The following is a 24,469-nucleotide window of genomic DNA, read 5'->3' as shown; positions in this document are numbered from 1 at the left end:
AGACCCAGACCACAAAGGTAGAGATATACGGCAGTATTAAATTATTTATTAGGCAGTGAGCCCCAGACCACAAAGGTAGAGATATACGGCAGTATTTAATTATTTATTAGGCAGTGAGCCCCAGACCACAAAGGTAGAGATATACGGCAGTATTTAATTATTTATTAGGCAGTGAGCCCCAGACCACACAGGTAGATAATGATAATATGATATACGGCAGTATTTTTATTTTATTAGGCAGTGAGCCCCAGACCAGACGGTAGATACGGCAGTATTAGGCAGTGAGCCCCAGACCACACAGGTAACTAGATATACGGCAGTATTATTTATTAGGCAGTGAGCCCCAGACCACAGACCACCAGACTGGCAGATTCAGTGCAGGCAGCACCAGTGGACTATATATATATATATATATATATATATATATATATATATATATATATATATATATATTTAATATAATTAATTAATTATTAATAATAGCACAGCACCAGAGGTATGCCCCAGCACAGAGGAGACAGTAGTACTACAGGCAGGTACACAGTTAGACTGTTCTCCTAAGCAGAGGAGAACAGAGTACACAGCAGCACTGAGGGAGACAGCCCCAGCAAATAAAATAATTAATTACAGCACAGCACACCAGAGGTAGACCGCACAGAGGAGACAGTAGTACTACAAGTACACAGTTAGACTGTTCTCCTAAGCAGAGAACAGAGTACACAGCAGCACTGAGGGAGACAGTCCCAGCAAATAAAATAATTAATTACAGCACAGCAGCACACCAGAGGTAGACCGCACAGAGGAGACAGTAGTACTACAAGTACACAGTTAGACTACTACACAGCAGCACTGAGAGACAGCACCAGCGATTGCAAAAGCTTACGGTCAAGCTCAAGTTTAAGCCCCAGCAGCAGCACCAACACACCCTCTCCCAACCCACTACTTGACTGGAGTGAAGATGGCGGGCGCAGCAGCCGCTTATAAAGCCTTGCGAAATCCGACGCCGGGAGATTACGTTCTAATCACGCGGATGGACCGAGTCAGGCGGAAATCTCCGAGCGCTGCTCGGAATCGGGCTCGGAATGATGACGTCCGTGGGGGCTCGGATCTCTGAAATCCGAGCCCGCACATCTCTACTTACTGTATACTGCAGTTTAAATGCTAGCGCAGGCACACTGGCATGTTTGCACAGATCTCCAAAAATTGGCAATTGGTGATATGAGGAGATCTGCGGGGCTACCTATAGCCTGCAACTTGTCACTTTGGAGCTTATTGGCGGGTACTTTATCTCTCTCCCATTTATAATCTGTACATACATCTACATATTTAATATAAAGTATTATTTGTATAAGGAATTAAAGAAAGAATGCACAAAAGAAGCAAGTGAGAAAAAATGGTTTAAATCATAATTAATCATAACTGTGAGGAAAAGGGCTGAAGTAAATTTATTTTATACGTTTCAGCATGATAGTCTAGTCCAGGCATGGCCAAACTGTGTCCCTCCAGCTGTTGTGAAACTACACATTCCAGCACCCCTTGCCATATAATTTCCTAATAGCAAAACTGTAGCAAGGCATGATGGGAGTTGCCATTTCACAACAGCTGGAGGGCCATAGTTTGGCCATTTCTGGACTAGTCTATATGACACCTACTTGGCGATGTCCTTAGGACAACCATACCTCAAGTTCTTGCACATAATGGTGTAATATAGGTGAACATGTGTAAAAAATAATGCAGTTGTAGGGTACATGCTGTTAAAATGCACTGAAATCAAGAATTCTGCAACCGGATTAGCTCTAGGATTATATAGGAGAGGAACCTGGCATATGACTGGCTTGCTGCTCCACACCACGCACCACCCCCTGCCCTGTCCCACTCTGCCCTCCAGCTCAGTCTCAGCCAGCCAGATCACTCCTTGTTCCTGCCTTCCTGGTCAGTTCCATTTCATCACCCCCATTAATCATCTTGTCCCCATACTGACCGAGTTTTTGGTAGCATGTTCCACCTCCTCTGATGGCTCCTGCTAGTCTAAGCTCTGTCCCAACACCAAGGAGCTGGAAGCCCACAGGGCCCACAAATGTTGGAGATGGAACAGACCGTACAAAATTATTATTATAATTATTATTATTAATAATATAAGAGTTAGTTCAAAAACCGAGCAATTATCGAACAACTGTGCATGCATACCAATCACATTGTGCATGCACGAGGGGAATTAGCATCAGAAACGCTGTATGGATCATAATGGCAATCCTCTCACAGTTTCACTGACAGGAAGCTGGTATATTGGGGTGGAAACTTGCTGTTTTGTGGGTGTGGGTGTCCATTGTCCAAGCATTATTGAGGCGGGTCTGTGATATCAGCGATGAACACTTCCAGACCTAGTCACATTTGTACAGACAATAAAATCCTTTAGATGGTCCATGAATTGCGTATGTAGTTGAGCGTACATGCCAATTAGCGATCCATTCCCAATTCTTTTGCAATTTTACTCTTTCAGTAAACTGTCTGCAGTATGGGGGCAGCCATTTTCTAATTGTCAGTTTTCATTGCAGCAGGAGCCGGCCGGGACCGTGACATCAGGAAGGTCCCGACAGAGAGCCGGGCGAGACGCAGACTGCGGGTAACTATAGCCCCGCAGCCCCCCCGGCGGCGCCCCCAATTTCTATGCGCCCCCCCGCCACCGCGGGGGCTGCGGAGCTATAGTTACGCCACTGTTCCCCAGCTATAGTATCAGCAGACCTGGTTGGTTCAGCTCAGGGGTAGCCATCTTTCTGTCAGAAAGATCAGACATAAAGGGGGAAATTTACCAATATGAAAAACCTAGTTTTTCGTATTAGTATTTTCCCTACGACTGCATACGACTGTTTCAGCCGGCAGCTTGAAGAAAGAAGAAGACAGAAGAAACAACATAAAGAAATAAGTCCTGGAAAAGAAGAGAGAAGACAGAAGACCATCCATGGAGGACCTGGTGAGTAGGATTTACTTCCACAGGTCCAACATGGATTTTCTTCAGACAGGACGCCGAGCCCAGAGCCGCCGACACTGGAGCCGCCGACACCGGAGCCGCCGACACCGGAGCCGCCGACACCGGAGCCAGCGACCTACCGACGGGATCAAGATAGGTAAGTATCAGTGTGTTTGTGATGTGTGTATTTAACTTTTTTTTAAAATGTGTGTCAGTGTGTTTTGTGTACTATTTTTTTAACTGTGGAACTACAAGTGACAGCGGGCCCTTTAATGCCCAGCAGGCTGGGACTTGTGGTTCTCCAAGTCCCAGCTTGCTGGCACTTGTAGTGCCACAGTAAAAAAAAAATAGTTTTATCTTTTTTTTTACACCATAATCAGCCCGATGCCCACCGCCCAGGGGCATCGGGGACAGTACCAGGCTTCAGCCTGGTCAGGTAAGTCCTGGAGGGGGGGGGACCCCTTTATTGGGGGGGTCCCCACTCCCCCAGGGCCCCTGGCCAGGCTGACTGGTTGGTAGGGTTAATGCTTTGGCCGGGGGGACTTGCATAAAAAGTCTCCCCCCGGCTGTGGCATTACCCTGCTGGCTGGTTTTGCCTGGGGCTGGTTCTTAAAATACGGGGGACCCCCAGTCATTTTGTCCACCGTATTTTGGGAACCAGCCCCAGAGCAGGTGCCTGGGGCTGGTTGTTAAAAATCAGGGAACCCCTATTTGTCGGGTTCCCTGATTTTTAATTACCGGCTCCAGGCTCCGTCAGCCTGGTGCTGGTTTCGGCTGTGGGGGGACCCCACGCCGTTTTTCTATTTTTTTTTTATTTTTTTACACCGCAGCCTGCACGGATCTGACTGATCCGTGCAGGCTAAAACGCAAATACGACAGGAAAATGGTGTTCTATTTTTCTGCCGTATTTTCGTGGGCAAAAGCAGCCGTATTTTCTATACGGCTGCTTAGTAAATCAGGAACCACCATTCTTTTGAATGGTGATTCCTGTCGTATTCTATCGATGGTGTAGACATTCGTATTTGTAAATACAAATACGAATGTTCCATCCCTAGGACTACGAATTGTTGTATTTTCGGGATAGTAAATCCCGAAAATACAAATTCGTAAAAAAAAAGGTGTATTTCTCCCTACGAATACACCTTTTTTCTCCGAATCCATTTTGGTAAATGTCCCCCAAAAGATCACAGGATACAAATGCACAGTGGATACCTTTATGCAACAGTTGCAAAATATCTTTGTTGAACACAATTACAAACACAGTAATATCAATGTTGCAAGTGTTAACAGCACACACTAGTTATATGAGAGGATAATCTCACGTAAGAGACCCATAAATACTAGAAGAATTGGGACCAGACTGACATGCACTCTTTTTGATTAAGGCAATACAGTGCCTACACAAGAGTATTTACACTTGGCACGTCTAATTTGATAACGCATCAATAAAGCCTTCCTTTGAGTATAACGGAAAACGGATTACAGAGATCAATTTTAATCTTTCAAATTTTCTTTTTCTCTATATCAATCTTTTTTAATAATTTTCGCCACATTAATCCCTGTCACAGGGAATTAGATTACCAGATCATTATAATTAATAAAATTATGAAATACAAATGAAAATACATTTGAAAGCCTGCTAGCTATAGAGTTGTTTATAAGAATATAATAAAGTATACACCTTCGGGTACGATATAACTTCGTTTTTAAGTCTTTGAAGACTATGTGGATGAGGAGTGCATCCAACTAAACTGATTTATTTTTCTCTCTTATTGTGAACAAGTGTGTTAACCCCTGGCAAAGCATGTAACCCATGGAAGAGCATGTTAACCTCTGGCAGAGCATGCAACCCCTGGCAGAGCAGGTTAATCCCATGGCAAAGCATGTAATCCATGGCAGAGCATGTAACCCCTGGCAAAGCATGTAACTCCGGGCAGAGCATGCAACCCCTGGCAGAGCAGGTTAATCCCATGGAAAATAGCATGCTAACCCCTCTCAGAGAATGGTAACCCCTGGCAGAGCATGGTAACCTCTGGCAAAGCATGTAACCCATGGCAGAGCATGTTAACCTCTGGCAGAGCATGCAACCCCTGGCAGAGCAGGTTAATCCCATGGCAAAGAGCATGCTAACCCCTCTCAGAGAATGGTAATCCCTGGCAGAGCATTTTAACCCCTGGCAGAGCATGTTAACCCCTGGCAGAGCATGTAACTCCAGGCAGAGCATATAACCCTTGGCAGAGCATGTAACCCCTGGCAGAGCATGTAAACCCTGGCAGAGCAGGTTAATCCCATGGCAAAGAGCATGTTAACCCCGGGCAGAGCATGTAACCCCGGGCAGAGCAGGTTAATCCCATGGCAAAGAGCATGTTAACCCCTGGCAGAGCATGTAACTCCAGGCAGAGCATGTAACTCCTGGCAGAGCAGGTTAATCCCATGTCAAAGAGCATGTTAACCCCTGGCAGAGAATGTTAACCCCTGGCAGAGCATGTAACTCCAGGCAGAGCATGTAAACCCATGGCAACGAGCATGTAAACCCATGGCAATGAGCATGTAAACCCTTTGCATCAAGCATGAATCCCATAGCAACGAGCATTTAGGTAAGTGGAATTTACAGTATGTGGCATAATATGTGTGGTATTATATGTAATAGACATTACAGTGTGTGGAATAATATGCAATGAGCATTACAGTGTGTGGAATAATGTGTAATGGGGATTATGGCAAGTGGTAAAATATTTAATAGGTATTACGGTGTATGGCATAATGTGTACTGGCCACTACGGTGTGTTGCATAACGTGTAATGAGCATTATGGCATGTGGCATATGTAATGGGTGTAAATTTTTGTCCCTGTATCCACCTTGGAAGCAGTGGCGTAACAAGGGTCCGCAGAGTGTGTGGGGTGTCAGCGCGCAGAGGATTACCACAGGTAGGGGTCGCGCTGTCTGCCCTGCGGGCCGCTTGGTATGGTCAGGATGCCGGGGAGCAGGGGCACACAGGAGGCTGGTCCCGGGCAGCATGGTGCGGCAACAGAGGCAACATTGTAGCACAGTGCAGTGGAGGGGCAGACCTGCTGCGTGTCTGGGGCTGTGAGAGGAGGTGTGTCTGGTTCTTCGTGGTGTCTCCAGTGTGGGGGCAGCCATGTTGGAGACCAAGGTTTCTCCAATCCCCTGCTAGGGGTTTCTCCAGCCAATCCGGTGTGTCTTTGTCTGGCCCATGTCTCCCTGCCAGTGCTTCAGTCTACTTCCTGGAGAGTGGTTCAGTGGCTGTGTGCTCCACAGTGTTCCTGCCTAACCTGCTGCTGCTTCTGTCCGGTGTACCTTAAAGTCCTAGTACCGCAGTGATCTTCCAGCGTGCCGCAGCAGACCCACCTCTCTCCTGTTGGGATTGCCGTTCTGTGCCTCACAGTTACCTTCAAAGTTACTCAGAGACTCTCAGCAATTACCCAGGTATGCCAAAGTCTGCAGTATGCCAAATTCTACAGTATGTCAAAGTCTACAGTATGCCAAAGTTTGCAGTATGCTAGTGTCTGCAGTGTTTTCTAAAGTGTCGACAGTATACCAAGTGTCTACAGTTCTACAGTGTTTTCTAATGTGTCGACAGTATACCAAGTGTCTACAGTTCTACAGTGTTTTCTAAAGTGTCAACAGTATATCAAGTGTCTACAATTCTACAGTGTTTTCTAAATTGTCCACATATAACAAAGTGTCTACAGTTCCACAGTGTCATCTAAGTATCAAAGTGTCTGCTAAGTATCAAAGTGTCTACAGTGTCTTCTAAGTATCAAAGTGTCTACTGTGTCATCAAAGTGTCTACGGTGTCTTCTAAGTATAAGTGTCTACTGTGTCTTCTAAGTATCACAGTGTCTACTGTGTCTTCTAAGTATCACAGTGTCTACTGTGTCATCAAAGTGTCTACAGTGCCTTCTAAATACTAAAGTGTCTTCTAAGTACTAAAGCGTCTACAGTGTCTTCTAAGTTCCAAGTCTTCACAGTATTCCACAGTACCAAGTCTTAACAGTATCCAGTCTTCACAGTATTCCACAGTACCAAGTCTTCACAGTATCCAGTCTTCACAGTATTCCTCAGTAACCCAAGTGCCTCAGTAACCCAAGTGCCTCAGTCTTCATAGTTCCAGTATCCGCAGTGTGTTCCAGTACCTGTAGTGTGTTCCAGTATCTGCAGTGTGTTCCAGTATCCGCAGTGTGTTCCAGTATCCGCAGTGTGTCCAAGTGCCTCAGTTGTCCAAGTGCCGCAGCTATCCTTAGCTGATTCTAGGAGCTCCAAGCCTTCACAGCACCAAGGGCCTTATTCTGATCGGTGCGGCCGGATCCGAATATGCGGCCAGGACCGTGCGTGCGAAACCCCGCCTTCCATACGGATCGCCAACTCCGTCCTTACGCGGTAAGAAGCTGGCCGAACGGACCGCACGTGTATTTTACATGGAATACGCCTCCTCCATCTCAGGGACCCTCCCCCATCATTCGATGGTCGCAGACCATCGAATGCAGGACCGAGTGGTCCACCAGCTCCCGCAACCTCAGACCACACGGATATTTTTCTGTGCAAAAGCAAGGATCTGGGCGGGCAGCTGACATCCGGCGATGTCATATGTCTGCCCCCTACACGTGCATCACGACCGCATTACCATACGTACGCCCAGCGTTTGCATGGGAACGCCCATGAAACGCGGGGCGTATGCATATGGTAATGAGCCCAAATAGCCCTTCACGCCCCTCTCCACCCCCTGTTAGTAGTGTTCACATTTCATGCGGGATTTGGCCGTACGCCCCACTCGCACATGCGCAGAGATGCCTCTGCACATGCGCAGACACAAAACATCGGCGGCGAACGCACGCGGATATTACCGCACCAACCAGAATAAGGGCCCAAGTTACCACAGTCATCTCCGAGGTCTTTATCTTTTACTACGAACTCTTACAGTGGTCTTCAAACCCCTTCATCATCTTCAACTTCCTTATCGTTGTATCTGCAAGTTCTACATCACAGTCTATCCATTATTATACAAACTGTTACCATTGTTATTACCATTCATTTACCTCGTTCCCAGCTATGTGCTGTTATTCCTATTGATTGTATTCTAAGACCTGATCATTAAACTCTTCAATCTTATCCAAGTTCTCCTTCGTTCATCCTCTATCCTGGTTTATGTGAAGGCAGTACATCCAACCACCGAACATCATATCCATCCACTCACTTCCTCAGCTACCACTTTCCTGCCAGTCCCACCAATACCCCAAAGTGTGACACGGGGAGCTCCGTCTGTGGGGGCACCAGAAAGTTGTTGTACCGGGGCCCAGGATTTCTCTTGGCAGCCCTGCTCTTGGGCGAGGGTATAAATGATCACCTTCAGTAATAACGGCAGTTACGGTATCAAACAAACAAAGCAATGCACACTTCTGTACGCATCATTAGCAGAATATATGCAATATACAATACACTTATTAATTACTCTGTATTGTGTGGTATCACTGGCCAGTCCTACAATTACCAATATTTAACAGTTTGCTTTGTGAACCACACACTTATCCTAAGGCTGGAGTATTTGGTCACTATTCTTTGTAATGATCCTGCATGTGAAGGGATGAATAACAGTCTCTTCAGGTGGGCTCAGTAAGCAGTAAAGCACACAGTATTGATTTGGGGGTTCAGTGGCTGACAGAGTCTTGCAAACTGGAAGGATTAAGCAGCTGAACTCTTCCTGTGTCACTCTCCTCACACTTTAGTTTCATTCAGCTCAAACACCATGCTGCTGCTGCTGCTTCTCTGTCTCTCCTACACATGCTTCTTCCTGCTTCACCTCTTGACCCCACACTCTGTCAACCAATACAGCTCCCTTTCCTTCAAAGCTGTCATTCATCTTGCTGGGTTGATCCCACCCCTGCTGGGAGCATTAAAGTAGTAGTAGTAGTACGTTTATTTATAAGGCGCCTCAAAGTGTCCGCAGCGCCGTACATAGCAAACAAAAAACAAATGACAAGGTAACGTACGTAAAGGGGCCTGCACTCAATTAACACTCAGTGCTCCATACCTTAGGCAGATACTCACAAAGTCTTTATAGTGATTAGCAACCCTGTGGGGTGCTACATTCACCCAAGCTTTTTCATGTGCATTTTCTCACGCATAAACAGCTAATGGCAGCGGGAACAAGCAATACTCTTAACAGGTGGGCAAGACATTCCTTGTGCTTCTAGCTGGTAGAAACCCCTTTTGGATCTTTTCCCTAGCCTTCCCGAAGCCTGCTGTAACAACAAGGTGACCTCCTCCTCGCTTATCGTGTGGTACTCAAGTCGGGCCCATGCAATTCTGGGAAGAGCCATGTCACCTTCTCCTTAGCTGCACAAGGCATCTCTTCCAGGGCCTTACACTCAAACTTTGATACATCTGTGCTATTGGTTTCCAAGGATCTAGATCTCTCCACAACCGTTTGCCCCACAGCTTCAATGGTTATTTCTTGGTCAGTTGCACCGGCATCTGTTGGTCTGGGGTTGTGCTGGAATCAGTGTGTTCTACCTTTCAACTGCCCTCCCGTTCTCTTGATTCTGGGGGAAATTGCCGCCTGACTATATCCCGCAGCTTTGGATGCATCTTGTTAGCTCCCCAGGGTCTTTTCTCAAAAGGCAGAACTTTGCTGGGTTCCTCGCTACCTTTACTGTAATGGTAAATTTGCTGGCAGTAGCGGGTAGACTCTCTGAAATGTGGACAGTGCCAATGCTGGCTTCCCTCTGTGTCATATCTGTTGCCTTGCACTGGAGCCCCATTCGGACCGGTCAAATGTACAGCCTTTATGCCTTTCATTCGTTTGCCAACTCAAATTCCACCATTTCGCCACTTCTCAGGCTCCGGAACCAGTTTACTGGGTTGGTTCTCTGAATGAATGAAAAATGTACATACACGCGTTGTCTGGTTTCTGTTCTCTTGATGAACCCATACACACGTGGTACACTAAACCACACAACATGACCATAGATCCTTCTTGGTTTGCTCACCATCCACAGCATTTTGTACCCCAGACACTCTCATTTGGCTCTGGAATACTGCAGACGGGCCTGCATTCCTGGGTCATCCTTCCCAGGGTGGTCCTTCTCGTGATGGTCTTCCTGAGGGCTGTTGACAATTCTTCTCAAAGTGACCACTTTTTCTACAATGCCAACATATTGGCCTCCCTCGAGCATGAAACTGGTTAGTCACCCATCTTCCCATCTCCTGGGTAACATGCCATCTGGATTGGATGTTCACTCTGCGTTTTGAACGCCATTCTCTGTTTTTGGGTATAGTATGTCTTAATTTATCATTGGCTAGGGTCTTCCTCATCTCCGTGGTAATCTTGATGAGTCCATCCAGTGTGACAGACATTTCACTGATGGACTTAGCATATGCGGTGGGGTTGTATTATGCACCTCCATGTCCAATCCTGTTCGGTATGACGCCAAGTGTAACCCCCTGCTACCAGTGGGAAGGCCCAATTTACCTGACCTGCGGGCTTTCACACTGTGAGGTTACTTTTTCCAATCTGGTCAGGAGTCCTCTTGATCACAAGGAATTGACAAGTTGGTATAATTCTAATTTATTTTGGGACTCTTGAGTGAGGGTATAAATGCTCACTTTCAGTAATAATGGCAGAATATATGCAATATACAATACACTTATTAATTACTCTGTAATATTTAACAGTTTGCTTTGTGAACCACACACTAATCCTAAGGCTGGAGTATTTAGTCACTATTCTTCGTAATGATCCTGCATGTCAAGGGATGTATAACAGTCTCTTCAGGTGGGCTCAGTAAACAGTAAAGCACACAGTATTGATTTGGGGGTTCAGTGGCTGAGAGAGTCTTGCAAGAGGTTTGCTAAATGAAACAGTCCAAGGCCAAGTAATTTAAGTGTTCTCAAATCCCTAGACAGGGCTTGGTTAGTGCTGAATCCCACACTCAAAGCAGCTTCCACCACATAGGGGTTAAATCAAGTCTCTGCATTTGCAGTCTGCAGAGAGATCCTTTTATACTGGTGATGTTACACAGGGGTGTGATTGTCAGACTCACGCTTTGGTGGGTGTTGCTGGTACAGGCTATTACAGTGTCCTCCCCTTTCCATGCTGTCATGCTCTGCAGGGTCTCCTCTGAGCATGTGGGGCTCTGTGTCTTTGCTGCTGTTACCAGTTATTTCCACTGTGTCCCACTCAGTAGTGTGCGCTGCTATTGCAAGCAGGGACGGCTGGCAGATTAGCTGGAAGGATTAAACAGCTGAACTCTCTCTGTGTCACTCTCCTCACACTTCAGTTCCATTCAGCTCAGACACCATGCTGCTGCTGCTTCTCTGTCTCTCCTACACATGCTTCTTCCTGCTTCACCTCTTGACCCCACATTCTGTCAGCCAATCCAGCTCCCCTTCCTTCAAAGCTGTCATTCATCTTGCTGGGTTGATCCCACCCCTGCTGGGAGCATTAAAGTAGTAGTAGTACGTTTATTTATAAGGCGCCGCAAAGTGTCCGCAGCGCTGTACATAGCAAACAAAAAACAAATGACAAGGTAACGTACGTAAAGGGGCCTGCACTCAATTAACACTCAGTGCTCCATACCTTAGGCTTTTATGTCTCTCCTAAACATGCTTCTTCCTGTTTCACCTCTTGACCCCACACTCTGGGGGAGATTCTCTAAACTAAAAATGCGGGAAAAACCCTGTTATCGGGTTTTTACCACATTTTGGGATGCTCTAAACATCCCCCGCCGTGTTACCGCGTCGGGGGCATCGCCAGAAAATTCTGGCAATGCCCCATAGAAGCATATGGTCTTCTACCGTGACCCAAGGCCATCCCGCACTGACCTCCTCCTCCCTACACTATGATCCTCTTCCAGGTGCAGGGAGGACCTGGGCTCTCCAGTGCAGCAGCCGGGTAAGGGAGGGAGGGGGGAGCCACTGACTCTCCTAACGCAAGAGCTGTCCTTTGCCATAATTATCGCATATGTTAGAGCATATGCGATAATTATCTAGGTGAAGGGGGGCAGAGCTGGGCTGCCTTCAGTCAGCCGATCCAGCTCCTTTTTCTTCAAAGCTGTCAGTCATCTTGCTGGGTTGATCCCGCCCCTGCTGGGAGCATTAAAGGGGCCTGCACTCAACTAACCCTCAGTGGTCCATACCTTAGGCAGATACTCACAAAGTCAGTTTATAGTGATTAGCATGTATATATATTTATTCCCGGTACTCCACACCAGCAGGTGAGGAGTGTAGAGCACGCGCCAATTTCACACAACCTAGCTGTGTGAAATAAAAAGTGGTTCAATGTAGTCAAATATCATCAGAAACATCCTAGTGAAGTATGCCTGCCCGGACGTTTCGGTCCTAAATTATGGACCTTTATCAAGGAGCCTATAACATACCAAGCAAAAGAACATTGCATCACATAATTACCCCTATACATAATACATGGAGTGCAGTAAGTGTGAAAAAAAACCATAATTAAATTACTTAGCTATCAAGTGGAACTGCAATCAGCAGTGGGCCTGTGACGCGCTCGTGGACTTCTGGCAAAACCGGAAGTTCGACAACCGAACTTCCGAAACGTCAGGGCAGGCATACTTCACTATGATGTTTCTGATGGATATATGACTACATTAATCCATTTTATTTACCTGCTGGTGCGGAGTACTGGGACTATTTATGGGTGCATACTTTTGTATGTTGCCTTTGCTGGGCACCCCACTGCTGCTCTCCTGGGTGAGAGTGTGGTCTTATTGTGTATCTATATCTATCTATATATATATATATATATATATATATATATATATATATATCATACAAACAATAGCTCCGATGTGCTCTCAGTCCACTCTATATGGATGTGGTCTGCCAATAATATGGGATCCCTTTCATGCAGCGCTGCCTCATTTCCAAAGGAAGGCTCTCTCCCACCTCCAAATCGATGCACATGTGAAAAAAGAATGGAGGAGGCGCGCTGGTACTTATGTATTAGCAGGGTGCCCGGCTACGCTATGCTGACAACGTAGCTTTGGCTACGTTGTCAGCATTGCCATTGCCGGGAGCCCTGCTAATATGTGGGGACTTACGTGCCGGCGGGTGGGCTGAAGGAGGTGCGGCAGGGGGATGAAGGACAGGCGGCAGGTCGGGCGGCGGGGCTTCAGCGACAACCGGGTGGAGGGGGGAGATACAGGCGGCGGTGCTGAGACGGACGGCAGCAATGGACGTCTTTTAGTGTAGTGACCACTGGGCTAGCATCACATGGTTTCCCTGCTCCCCCAGCGGGACTACGCTAATTGCGTACATTGCGCCCGCCGGGAAGGACTGTCATGGCGGCCAGGAGTGCGGGGAGCCGAGTGCCGGAGGCGCCGGGGACATCGTTGAGGGGTAAGTGTGATGCACTACACACACACAGACAACACCCACTAACACAATCATATACCCACTATCCACGTCATACCCCCATTATCCACGTGGGCATGGAGTCCATTTTATAAAGTGTGGCGAGCGCAGCGAGCCATCGAGCCTGAAGCGTAGCGAGCCCTGCGAGGGGACGCATATCGGCGTCCCCTCGCGGGGCGCGCTGCGCTCGCCACGCTTCGGGCTTGGTGGCTCGCTGCGCTCACCACACTTTATAAAATGAACATGGATAATGGCAGTATGACGTGGATAGTGGGTATATGATCCATTATGTATTAGCACAGCTCCTGTTACGTAAATTATGTACTTTACATAAATTACGTAATTTTAAGTTACATAATTTACGCAGCCAGCATAGTGGTGTATTGGTATTCTCAATACACCACAACTCAAACTACGTAATGGGTGCCCTGCTAATATGTAAGTACCGGCGCGCTTGTAAGCAATGAGTAAAACACACTTTACTGGAATATAAAAGCTCACATACTGTACATGGGGGTTTTAAAAGGTGCTCAATTCAATCACCAGCGTCTATACACGTGTGTAGACACGGATATCCCGGTTCAGCGGTAGGCAGCGTGAAGCGGCACAGCAAGATCTCTCAGCTGTTCGGGAAGACTATTGGATGAAGTCCATTGGATGAAATGCATTGAGGGCTGATTCTGAATGACGCTGAGATATATATATATATATATATATATATATATATATATAGAGAGAGAGAGAGAGAGAGAGAGAGAGAGGCTTGTCTGCCTATAGCTGAAGCAGTTATTGTACAAAGACATTGCATTAAGTGGAACATTTTAAACAAAATCTGTCTCTTTCAAACTCTATATATTTATTAACTTAATCATAAAAAGGATTTAGACCTTTGGGCTACCCATAACGCTACTCCGGCCACAGAGACTAAACCCTTCTTGCAACAGCCTAGACCTAAAATTGACCTCCTCACAATGTTGACATTTTACTTGTTGATGTTCTGTGTTCTGATTGTTGACATTTTACCAATGTTGACATCATAACTGTTGTGGTGTCGGCATTATGAATATTGACATTGTAAATGTCCAACTAATGGCTGCATACTGCAGTGAATGCAAAATACCGTTAAACCTTCCAGCTGCAAACTTGTTATAATATAAGGTATTCATGACATCATACCTAGTTTATAACAATTATCCATACACCAAATATTCTTGAATTCTAGTTTTTTTTGTGAGCAGCTGAAACAACATAGGTATGTGACCTCATGCATAGCCATTGCGCAGCTAGCCTGCGCAGCCAGAGGGCAGCCAGTAATGTGGGCACATCGCATGGAGGAACCTGGCAATTGGGGCGGTGGTGCCGGGACTTGCTGCTTTGAGGAATTGTGCAACACCGCAACTGGGTCTGAATCAGGCACCTTGATGAACCAAGTTCTGGCTCGATTCCTGATTTTAGCTGTTTTTATAAATTTTTAAAGAAAGCAATATCCATATAAAACTATTACCAAAACACCTAAGGGTGGTTTGACAAAACCAAAATCAAAACACAATGATTTAGAACCAAAACCAATACACAGGACTGCCCATTAGGCCCTTAAACGGCCCTGTTTGTACCCAGCCTAACTGAACATTGCACCCATGGGGTCCCATGCTGCATTAAATGCAGAAAGATTAGCTCTACAAAGCTGCACATAATATTTTCATATCCGTGTATGCACACATGTGCTGAGAGGTTCTGTAGGTATCTTAAGATGCACCTACAGTAGCTCTGTACCACTAGAATATATATTAGGCCTACATGCTCTCCGGTATACTTACTGTACATGAGACCAGGGGCCTTATTTTGGTTCATTCTTTCTGACAAAATCCTTCTTAGATGGACAAAACCATGTGCACTGCAGGGGGGGGCAGATGTAACATGTGCAGAGAGAATTAGATTTGGGTGAGTAATTTTGTTTCTGTGCAGGGAAAATACTGACTGCTTTATAGATATACTGTACACTGCAATATAGATCTCACTTTGAAGTAAAACCCCACCCAAATCTAATTCTCTCTGCACATGTTACATCTGCCCCCCCTGCAGTGCACATGGTTTTGTCCATCTAAGAAGGATTTTGTCAGAAAGAATGAACCAAAATAAGGCCCCAGGTCATAAGCACAAGAAAACTTTTTTGAACAAATTCTTTGATCATAAAAAATGTATTTGCTATTAGGTTTTAAAAAAACTCTTCACTTTATGTTCAAATGAAGCGGGCGCCAAGAAACTACACAAGTCGTTTAGGAACAATTAATGAAAAATTCTTTAATCCTAGAGTTGTCGGCCATCATCATCAATGTGTATTTGTACCATGTGGTATGTCTACTGATATTTAATAGCATTTGCTAATATAGCACCAGCATATTTCATTGCATATATTTTGAACTGGAAGCAGGCACATTGTGGCATATAGTGTAAATTGTCAGCATGTAGAGCGTGGAGTATAGTGTACATTGAGGGTATGCACAGTGTGGCATATAGTGTCAATCTAAGGGACAGAACAGAGCTGATGCACATAACTATAGCAGTTTATTCTACCACATTTGCTGTGTGTGTGTGGATCCGAGTCCTTAATCAGTGCACTGTACGAGAGAGTAGCTACTTGGAAGAAGAGACAGAAGCCTTACCATGAGGTGGTAGAATGTGTGGGGTGCTGTTCCTATTATCTGCTCCTGAAGAAGCTGGAGGCTTTGCTCCAGAGAAACGCATTGAGCTCCCCCCCCCCCCCCCTTTTTTTTGATAGAGCACTACCACCCCAGTTTATTGTTGGATCTGATTGTGGAACTATTGGACTGCATTTCCAAATAACAACCCTTATCCGGAGGATATCCAAGGCGACCAAATTGAACAATTTGTCTATCCAGGTTTACCCACACTATAGCCATCTGAGACTGTGGATCACTGGAGGGGATGCGGTCATTTGGTCTACAGCATGATGGTCGACAGTCATTAGGTCGACACCATTAGGTCAACATGGGAAAAGGTCAACATGAGTCTAGGTCGACCATCATGCTGTAGACCAAATGATCCCAACCCCACTGGACCGCCATTCATATCCACCTAAATCCATTTGGATCGTCGGCCACCTAGTTAATCATCTGTCTCTTATAAGGACTGGACATTCAATCTATAATCCAACTTATTGGAAACCCAGTGGTAATATGCTCTAGCTCACAATTAAATAATCATATGGAATTCCATGCTATTCATTATTATGTGCAATACATTTTAAAAATATGTTTTAATAAATTGTATACTTTTTAAAATCATTGTTCAATTGATTACTGATCAGTCGGCGCTGGTACATAAATCTCTTCTCTGCTGTTTCTATTATGTTTGTGTATTTATCTGTTAAGGTATATTTATTTCTGACCACTTATTTATATTATTTAAATGTTTGATACAGCCTATGTACTGCAGACCAGGGGTCTTCAAACTATTTTGCTCTGGAACCCCATCAAACAATAAAATTAATTACAGGACCCCAGCAAGTTACTGCAGAAGGTCTTCACATGTGTAGTCACTGGTCAGAAGACAGCACATACATGGCAGCATTGTGGAGGCAAAAAATGATGTGGAGTCTAAAATAACAGACAATTCAACAGACAATTCAACAGATTGTTCAGACTCTGAATCAATGACTGAGATTAGAAAAGTCATCAGTCTGATGGTCAGCATCTGGCAGAGAATTCCAAACTTTAACTGCCCTGACCATAAAGAATGCCTGGTACTTGTTTCCTAGCACGGCCACACCGATTAAGATCGGGGTGGTCATGCTGAAAAAAATCGGGTCGATCGCATCGCATGCGATTTGGTCGCATGCGATGCGATCGACGCGACCGACCGATTTTTGACCCGATTTTTTTCATTGAATCCAATGTAAATTGGGTCCCTGGGACCCAATTTTACATTGGATTCAATGAAAAAAATTCCCAACCCCCCCAAATTGAAGCGCGTGAATACCAGCCCACGATAGACGCCAACCCGAAGCGTGGCGAGCGCAGCGAGCCCGCGAGGGGCGGCGGTACGCGTCCTCCGACCTTTTCATGCCCTACTATCCACTAGGGCGTGGAGTGAGAATAGAATAGTGTGGCGAGCGCAGCGAGCCACCGAGCCCGAAGCGTGGCGAGCGGACACGGATACCTTCACAGGTAAACGCGTCCCTTCGCGGGCTTCACAGGTGTCCGCGTCGCCACGGACACCTGTGAAGCCCGCAAGGGGACGCGTATAACTGTGAAGGTATCGGCGTCCGCTCGCCACGCTTCGGGCTCGGTGGCTCGCTGCGCTCGCCACACTATTCTATTCTCACACCACGCCCTAGTGGATAGTAGGGCATGAAAAGGTCGGAGGACGCGTACCGCCGCCCCTCGCGGGCTCGCTGCGCTCGCCACGCTTCGGGTTGGCGTCTATCGTGGGGCGACGACGGGGACATCTATAATGTGAAATGGGTCATATTGGCCCATTTCACATTTTTTGACATTTTTACACCATTTCAATGTTAAAAATTTTTTTAACATTGAATCCTATGCAAAAATCGGGGGCATCGCGTCGCATCGCGTCGGGACCAATGTTAATGGTCCCGACCGACGCGATGCCCCCGATATTTTAGCTTCCCGACAAGATTTCAATGTTAAAATATTTTTTAACATTGAAGTCTATGGAAATATCGGGGGCATCGCGTCGGTCGCGTCGGGACCAATGTTAATGGTCCCGACCGACGCGATGCCCCCGATATTTTATCCTAGCCGGCAAAATGGACCTGATTTCAAAAGAAATCGGGTCCATCGGGGGTAATCGTGTCCCTTAAGTAAGGGACACGATTACTCACGATTGTGGCCGTGCTAGGAAACAAGTGCCTTTCTTCGGTGGGTACAAAATCTCTTCTCCTCTAATCTCAATGGTTGCCCACGTATTCTGTGCATAGTGCTCAAATAAACAGAGCTCCTGACAGTTCCCTATACTGACCCCTGATAAATTTGTAGATATTGATCATGTAAAGTGCAACCGAATATTCTGTATAAGAAACTGTAAATAAAGTCCCGCTTAAAAGCCTTTTATCCAGCGTAAGCATACCCAACCTGGCTAGCCTTTCCTCGCAGCTCAATGACTCAAGACCTCTGATCAGTTTAGTTTCCATAAGTTCTCTGTATCTTTTCCGATTAAATAATATCCTGTTTATGGTGTAGTGCCCAGATTTGATCACTGAATTCCATGTTAGGCCTCACCAATGCGTTCTATAATGGTAATATTACTGTGTTATACTGTACCTTGTCACTATACCTTTTTTATGCAAGCTAGTATACTATTTGCCTTGACTACTGCTTCTTCACACTTAACACTACAGAATTGTCAGTTTGTACCCCTCGGTCCTTTTCCATTGGTGGTTCACCTAGTTCATTTAGTTTATAATTTGCACACTGATTACTGTTCCCAATCTGCATTACCTTACACTTACCTACATTAAAGCGCATTTTCCTTATGTTTGTCCAATGCAAATGTGCAGAATGAGTCTAATACATGTGCAGAACCCCAAACTTTGCTTGTGTACGCAGAGCATCAGTTGCGATGGCAAATATGAATTAGCCATTATGCAGTGGAAAATGTAGCTAGAATGTGAAACTTGCTACTCATGGTGCAATATGTAGAAATAAGCACACACTAGACCAGATTGTAAACAATATGTTTGATAAGGAGAATCATAGTGACATTTTTGTGTTCATTGTCCAGTGTGTTCGCACTATGGTGATTCTGGTTAGTTTGCAAAAGCAAACTCCTTTAATGGACAAAACCATGTGCACTGCAGCTGGGGCAGATGTAACGTGCAGAGAGAGTAATGTTTGGGTGAGTTATTTTATTTCTGACTGTGCAGTGTAAATATTGTCTGTTTTATTCTTAAACTGCAATTTAGATTTCAGTTTAACTCTCTGCACATGTTACATCTGCTCCACCTGCAATGCACACAGGTTTGTCCAGAAGGAGTTTTCTTTTGCAAACCAACCAGAATAATCCCCTATGTGTGTTACCGATGGCCTTGGGTCATTACTGACATCCTCTGTACATGTAGCTCAATCTAAAGGTAAAGGTATTGTCAACATCAGCATACTACTGGCATAATAATAATGCTGGAGCATACTACGAAATCTTTTGCAAAATCGCTCAGTGTGTTTGCACCATATTGTTTGTCAGGGAGTTCCAGGGAAATCTTTGATGACATTGGTGGCCCCCCAGAGGAGGCTTTTCCACAAGGCAATCTAGGCCCCTTCCTATGGACCAGTGGGTCCCAAGGGGGCCCATAAAGATATTCTGTCAGTCCAAAACGTTCCCAGAGGAGCATTGCTCAACTACTGCATGATGTCCTGACATCACATGTACCTGCCCACACTCCCAAAGTCCCTTGAATGCACTTTGAAAGGATAAAAAAAATTTGGACACACAAAATGGTTCCATCCACTGTATATGGGCAGTCAGTTTACGTCAAATGTCAAACAGGTATTAAGCCTTCTCCCGAAAGACAAAGTACCTGATTGAGTTTGTACGTAATGCCGATGTTAATGTAGTTGAGCATTTATCGATAGACTTTACATGTGCCACGGTACTCTATCGGGTGTGGTATAATACACCGACAGTCGGGATTCCCGACTGCACAGTGGGGGGAGCGCAATGAAGCTCCTTGCGGGCTCGCTGCGCTCGCCACCTATTTTATTCTCCCTCTATGGGGATCTTGGACCCCCACGAGGGAGCAGTCTGGATTCCATCGTCGAAGTAATGACTGTCGGAATCCCGACTGTCGGGGAGCCGTCCAGCACCCACTCTATCAATGTGTATAGTCATATATATATTACATTCTAAATTAGTACATATTTTCTATATGCTATTACTTTCATAAGTAAGAGTGCCCCAGCAAAAAAAGAGAGTGCTTTTCTGTACCCTCACCTTTTAAAAAAAATTGTGTGTGATAGGCGCAATGTACAAAAATGTTTTTACCACATTTTCAAATGAACTGGTGGGGCTTCACACCGCCTCTAGCAGTTGTAACCATAGAAGCTTATGGACTTCTCTTCACAGCACTGCTGTGTGAGGTATCCAACACGGATCACTCCCAGCATGCCCCGTGGCCGTGCAGTTGGACATCCCCATTACATACGAGGAAGTCCAGGCAGCTGCAGGGATCACAAAGGCCAGCTCTTATCGGGAGAGCTGCCCTTTGCATTGCTCATCACATGTGTTAGTACATTGCATAATGTAGTTCTTTATTTTAATGTGGAAAACAAATATCACTGCTATAACTCTATGGGCTTATCATATCATACATTAATCATTATATGTACAATTATGGATTAAACAACATACTGTAGTGTACAGTAACCCCTTACACATCACACAGCTGACATCAGTACAGATTGATAAATGGTGCTCCAGCCAATCAGCTCCTAACTGCCATGTGTTTGAAAAATAACCGGTGCTGATTGGCTGGAACATCATTTATCATTCGGAATAAGTGATAAGAAGAATATCTCTTGTTGTTAAATCTGCCCCCAAAAGTTTTATATATATATATATATATATATATATATATATATATATATATATATATATATATATATACTCCACGTTTGGCCGGCACTCCAATGGCCTCAGTTAATTTACTTGCCCGGTGCCCTCCGATAGATCCCCGTCAGCATGGCGGGTACATATGTCTGTCATACATGCACGGCGTCACTCTCAGTCAGAATAATGACAATGACACGGCTGTCTGGTGTCCAACGTTTCAGTGCTGTGTGCACTTTTATCAAGAACAGTGTTACACTGTTCTTGATAAAAGTGCACACAGCACTGAAACGTTGGACACCAGACAGCCGTGTCATTGTCATTATTCTGACTGAGAGTGCCGCCGTGCATGTATGACAGATATATATATATATATATATATATATACCCTTCTGGTCCTCCCATTTAGAATGTAAGCTCTTAAGAGCTGGGCTCTCTCTCCTCCATGTGCTTTTCTTAGAATATATATATATCTGCCACCCGAGTAATTACTGTACTTCAGTATCCTGTACCATGATTCAACTATCCTGTAATTCGTTATTTCATTGTTTTTTTGCTCATTTATGTATTATTAGGTACAGGTGAACCCTTTTGGCACCATATAAATAAATTACAATAATAATATATATAAAATGTGCACATTTTGTTAATGGACATTTTACCTTTACCAACTGGCTCACCTATGAAGTAAATGTCACTTTCCATCACCCACTTGAGGAAATCCTTCATTGAGCAATAGCAGTGCCAGGGGTTGGAGCTAAGGCCTAGTTTTCGTAGACTAGGCAGTTCGCTCACCGTAGTAACATCCAAATAAGTCAATGCTGTTCGACTAAGATCCAACTGTCGGAGACCAGTGTTGTTGGCAAATGCATCTTTCTCAATGTCCTCCAGGATGGGATTGTCTGATAACTTTAATACAACCAGAGTTGTCAAAAGATAAAAAGTCGCTGAAGTGATCTTGGAAATGTTGTTGTAACTAAGGTCCAAGTAAACTAATGGCACAGCAATAAAGGTGGCTTCCAGGGAATCTCCCAGAAAATTGTGGCTGCAATCCAGGTATACCAAGTCAATTAAAATGTTGAGCTCAACTGATGGCAGGTAAGTTAGATTGTTGTGAGTTAGGATCAACTGCCTGGTATCCATTGGAATACCAGTGGGAAATTCTTCAAGTTGCCCATCAGTGCAGTTTACTAATAAATGCTCACAGCTGCATTCCTTTGGGCAGCATATGCCACCCTCCAGCAGAGCAACCCCTAGAATAACAAAGAGAAATTTCTGACCAGCACACAGGAAACTCTGATTGGGATTTCCTTTTTTATCCTTGAACATGGTGCGTCCTCTGCACACAAATTAGTAGTGGAACAAAACAGCAACTGGCTGTGCAGGGGTCAGCTCTATTCGAGCAGTCCCCTATGACAGCGATAGATAGTAAGCCTGCAGTCATGTCAAGCAACATGCACACTTCCCTTACCATGTGTATTGATGTCTATTGTAACTATTCTCTGTTCTCTTATTCAGAGTGTCACGTTGCTCTCATTCTTGATGTTTCATTGACAGCTTATATCCCCGCCTGGCTGTGAAAGTGCTGGTGTTTCCACAAAGCCTCTTTGAACTTGAAAGTGAAGCAGACGGTGACATAGCTGGCTCGGACACAGAAAAGGACACATCTCCCACAGTCACACTGCTTGTTGCCAGTCGACACCTTTGTGACGTCAGCAGCTGTTCCAAGGCAGCTCTGCTCCTGCTCATTGCTCAGCTCACTGCTGCTCAGGCAGAACAGTCCAAGCAGCTGAGCTGACTACTGGAATACTGTGTGTGTGTGTGTGTGTGTGTGTGTGTGTGTGTGTGTCGGTGGAGCACTTGCAGACACGAGCAAAGACCTTCATATTACAGCACATTATTGTAAATTATAATACTATAGATCTCTGTGATGTACAAGCAAAAAAGAAGATGGAGTCTCTCAAGTGTTTTGTACAATATATTTCTCTTCTTGCATTCTAATATACAAATGGGTCTATTTGAAGCGATTTGAAAAAGTGTTTGTGGACACATCTGCAGCTATGTGTAAAAGTGTGTACACACGGGGCAATTTGATCACTGGCAATATATTGCTAGAAATATGTTGCTCAGCAATCATATTGCTCAGTGTCCCGTTTTCATCTGCGACCAGATATGGTTGCAGATGAAAATGTCACACTGCCGGGAGAAGTGGCAGTGGAAGTCGCTGGTCGGAGGAGCATGCTCCTCCGACCAGCGACCATTCAGGGGCTGAAAACAGGAGCGTGCACTCTGCGATTTATCGCCGGTGCACACTCCAATCACTGGCAATATGGTCGCTCAGCGACCATATTTCCAGTGATATTTGCTATAATCGCACCCATGTGTACGCACCATAAGTCATGCTGCTGATTTGTTATTTTGCACGGTATAATGATAACTTGTGTTTTATTATATTCATTTGGATTTTCACTAACAAAAATAAAATTTTAGATTTTTCAATAACGGTATTGATAAATCAGAAATATATGTAAATGAGCATTTTTGGCATTATTAGCAATACACATATGGAGTACACATTTATAATTATACACACCAGTATTTGTTTATTTAATTTATTTATCCAATCATTAAATAAAATTATACGCACATATGGAAATGCTCTGGACTTGGACATGACTTAATGACTCCACTTCTAGATACACAGGCATGCATATACTGTAGGCAAACAATGCAAAAACAGGCACAATGATATGCCTGAATCAATTGTGCAGATGGAATTGGAGACTATGGGGTTATTCTAATTAAAATGTTCATGACTGCACATGCACATAGCATTTTATGTGCATGTGCAGCCACTGTGGGCTAGTGCTAGCTCACACACAGAAGTCCAGGTGGGGGGCGTGGAGAGGTGTTGGGTGGTTGGGGGTTCCCATCAGAATGCTGGGCGTTCCCATGGTAATTCCCCGATGATGTGGGTGTGGAGGGCGGGCAGCTGATGTCAGCGGATGTCAGCTGCTCGCCTGCTTCCCGCACGGGGCGCTCGCAGGTCTGAGACACCATAGAGGTGTCTCAGACCTGCGAGCGCTGAAGAAATCATTTGATAGTCTGCGATTTCTCCCCCGCACCCAAGGCTGCGAATGGATGATTATGTAAATCTCCATTTGGGGCTTCTGGGGGGGGGGGGCGTGTAAGCAGCAACTGGGGGACTCGCAAGACTGTGAAAATCGCAGCCTTGCAAGTCAACCAGAATAAGGACCTATTTCTGCACATGCTCTGTAGCTGAGCGCACATGTCTCGCTTAGCACAGTCACAACAACACTTTAGAATCAGAATCAACTTTATTGGCCAGGTATACTTGCGTATACTAGGAATTTGGATTGCTGTGCAACAGCCAGTTTGGTACAGTTAAACAGTGACAGATATACGAACACATACAGGTATACGTTAGAAGTACCCTGGGGGGTATAGATGCAGGGAACACATGCCAGCTGAGCTGCACAGTGCCTAGGCAGCCATCAGCG

The 24,469-nt window shown here is 45.2% G+C and overlaps 1 protein-coding gene across 3 annotated transcripts in view; it reads right to left on the bottom strand.

The window, feature by feature from the left end:
- Nucleotides 1–22,713, bottom strand: part of LRRC52 (leucine rich repeat containing 52) — a 139,449-nt gene extending 116,736 nt beyond the window's left edge. For all 3 annotated transcript variants that reach the window (XM_083156707.1, XM_083156708.1, XM_083156709.1), the window contains exon 1: nt 21,629–22,713. In XM_083156707.1, the coding sequence (XP_083012833.1) occupies nt 21,629–22,277 (649 nt within the window). In that variant the 5' untranslated portion in view covers nt 22,278–22,713. The remainder of the gene's footprint in view (nt 1–21,628) is intronic.
- Between the last annotated feature and the right edge of the window lie 1,756 nt (nt 22,714–24,469).

Source organism: Crinia signifera, chromosome 8 (assembly GCF_055691185.1).
Source record: "Crinia signifera chromosome 8, ASM5569118v1, whole genome shotgun sequence".
NCBI classification, from domain to species: domain Eukaryota; kingdom Metazoa; phylum Chordata; class Amphibia; order Anura; family Myobatrachidae; genus Crinia; species Crinia signifera.
This window is presented reverse-complemented; position numbering and strand designations above follow the sequence as displayed.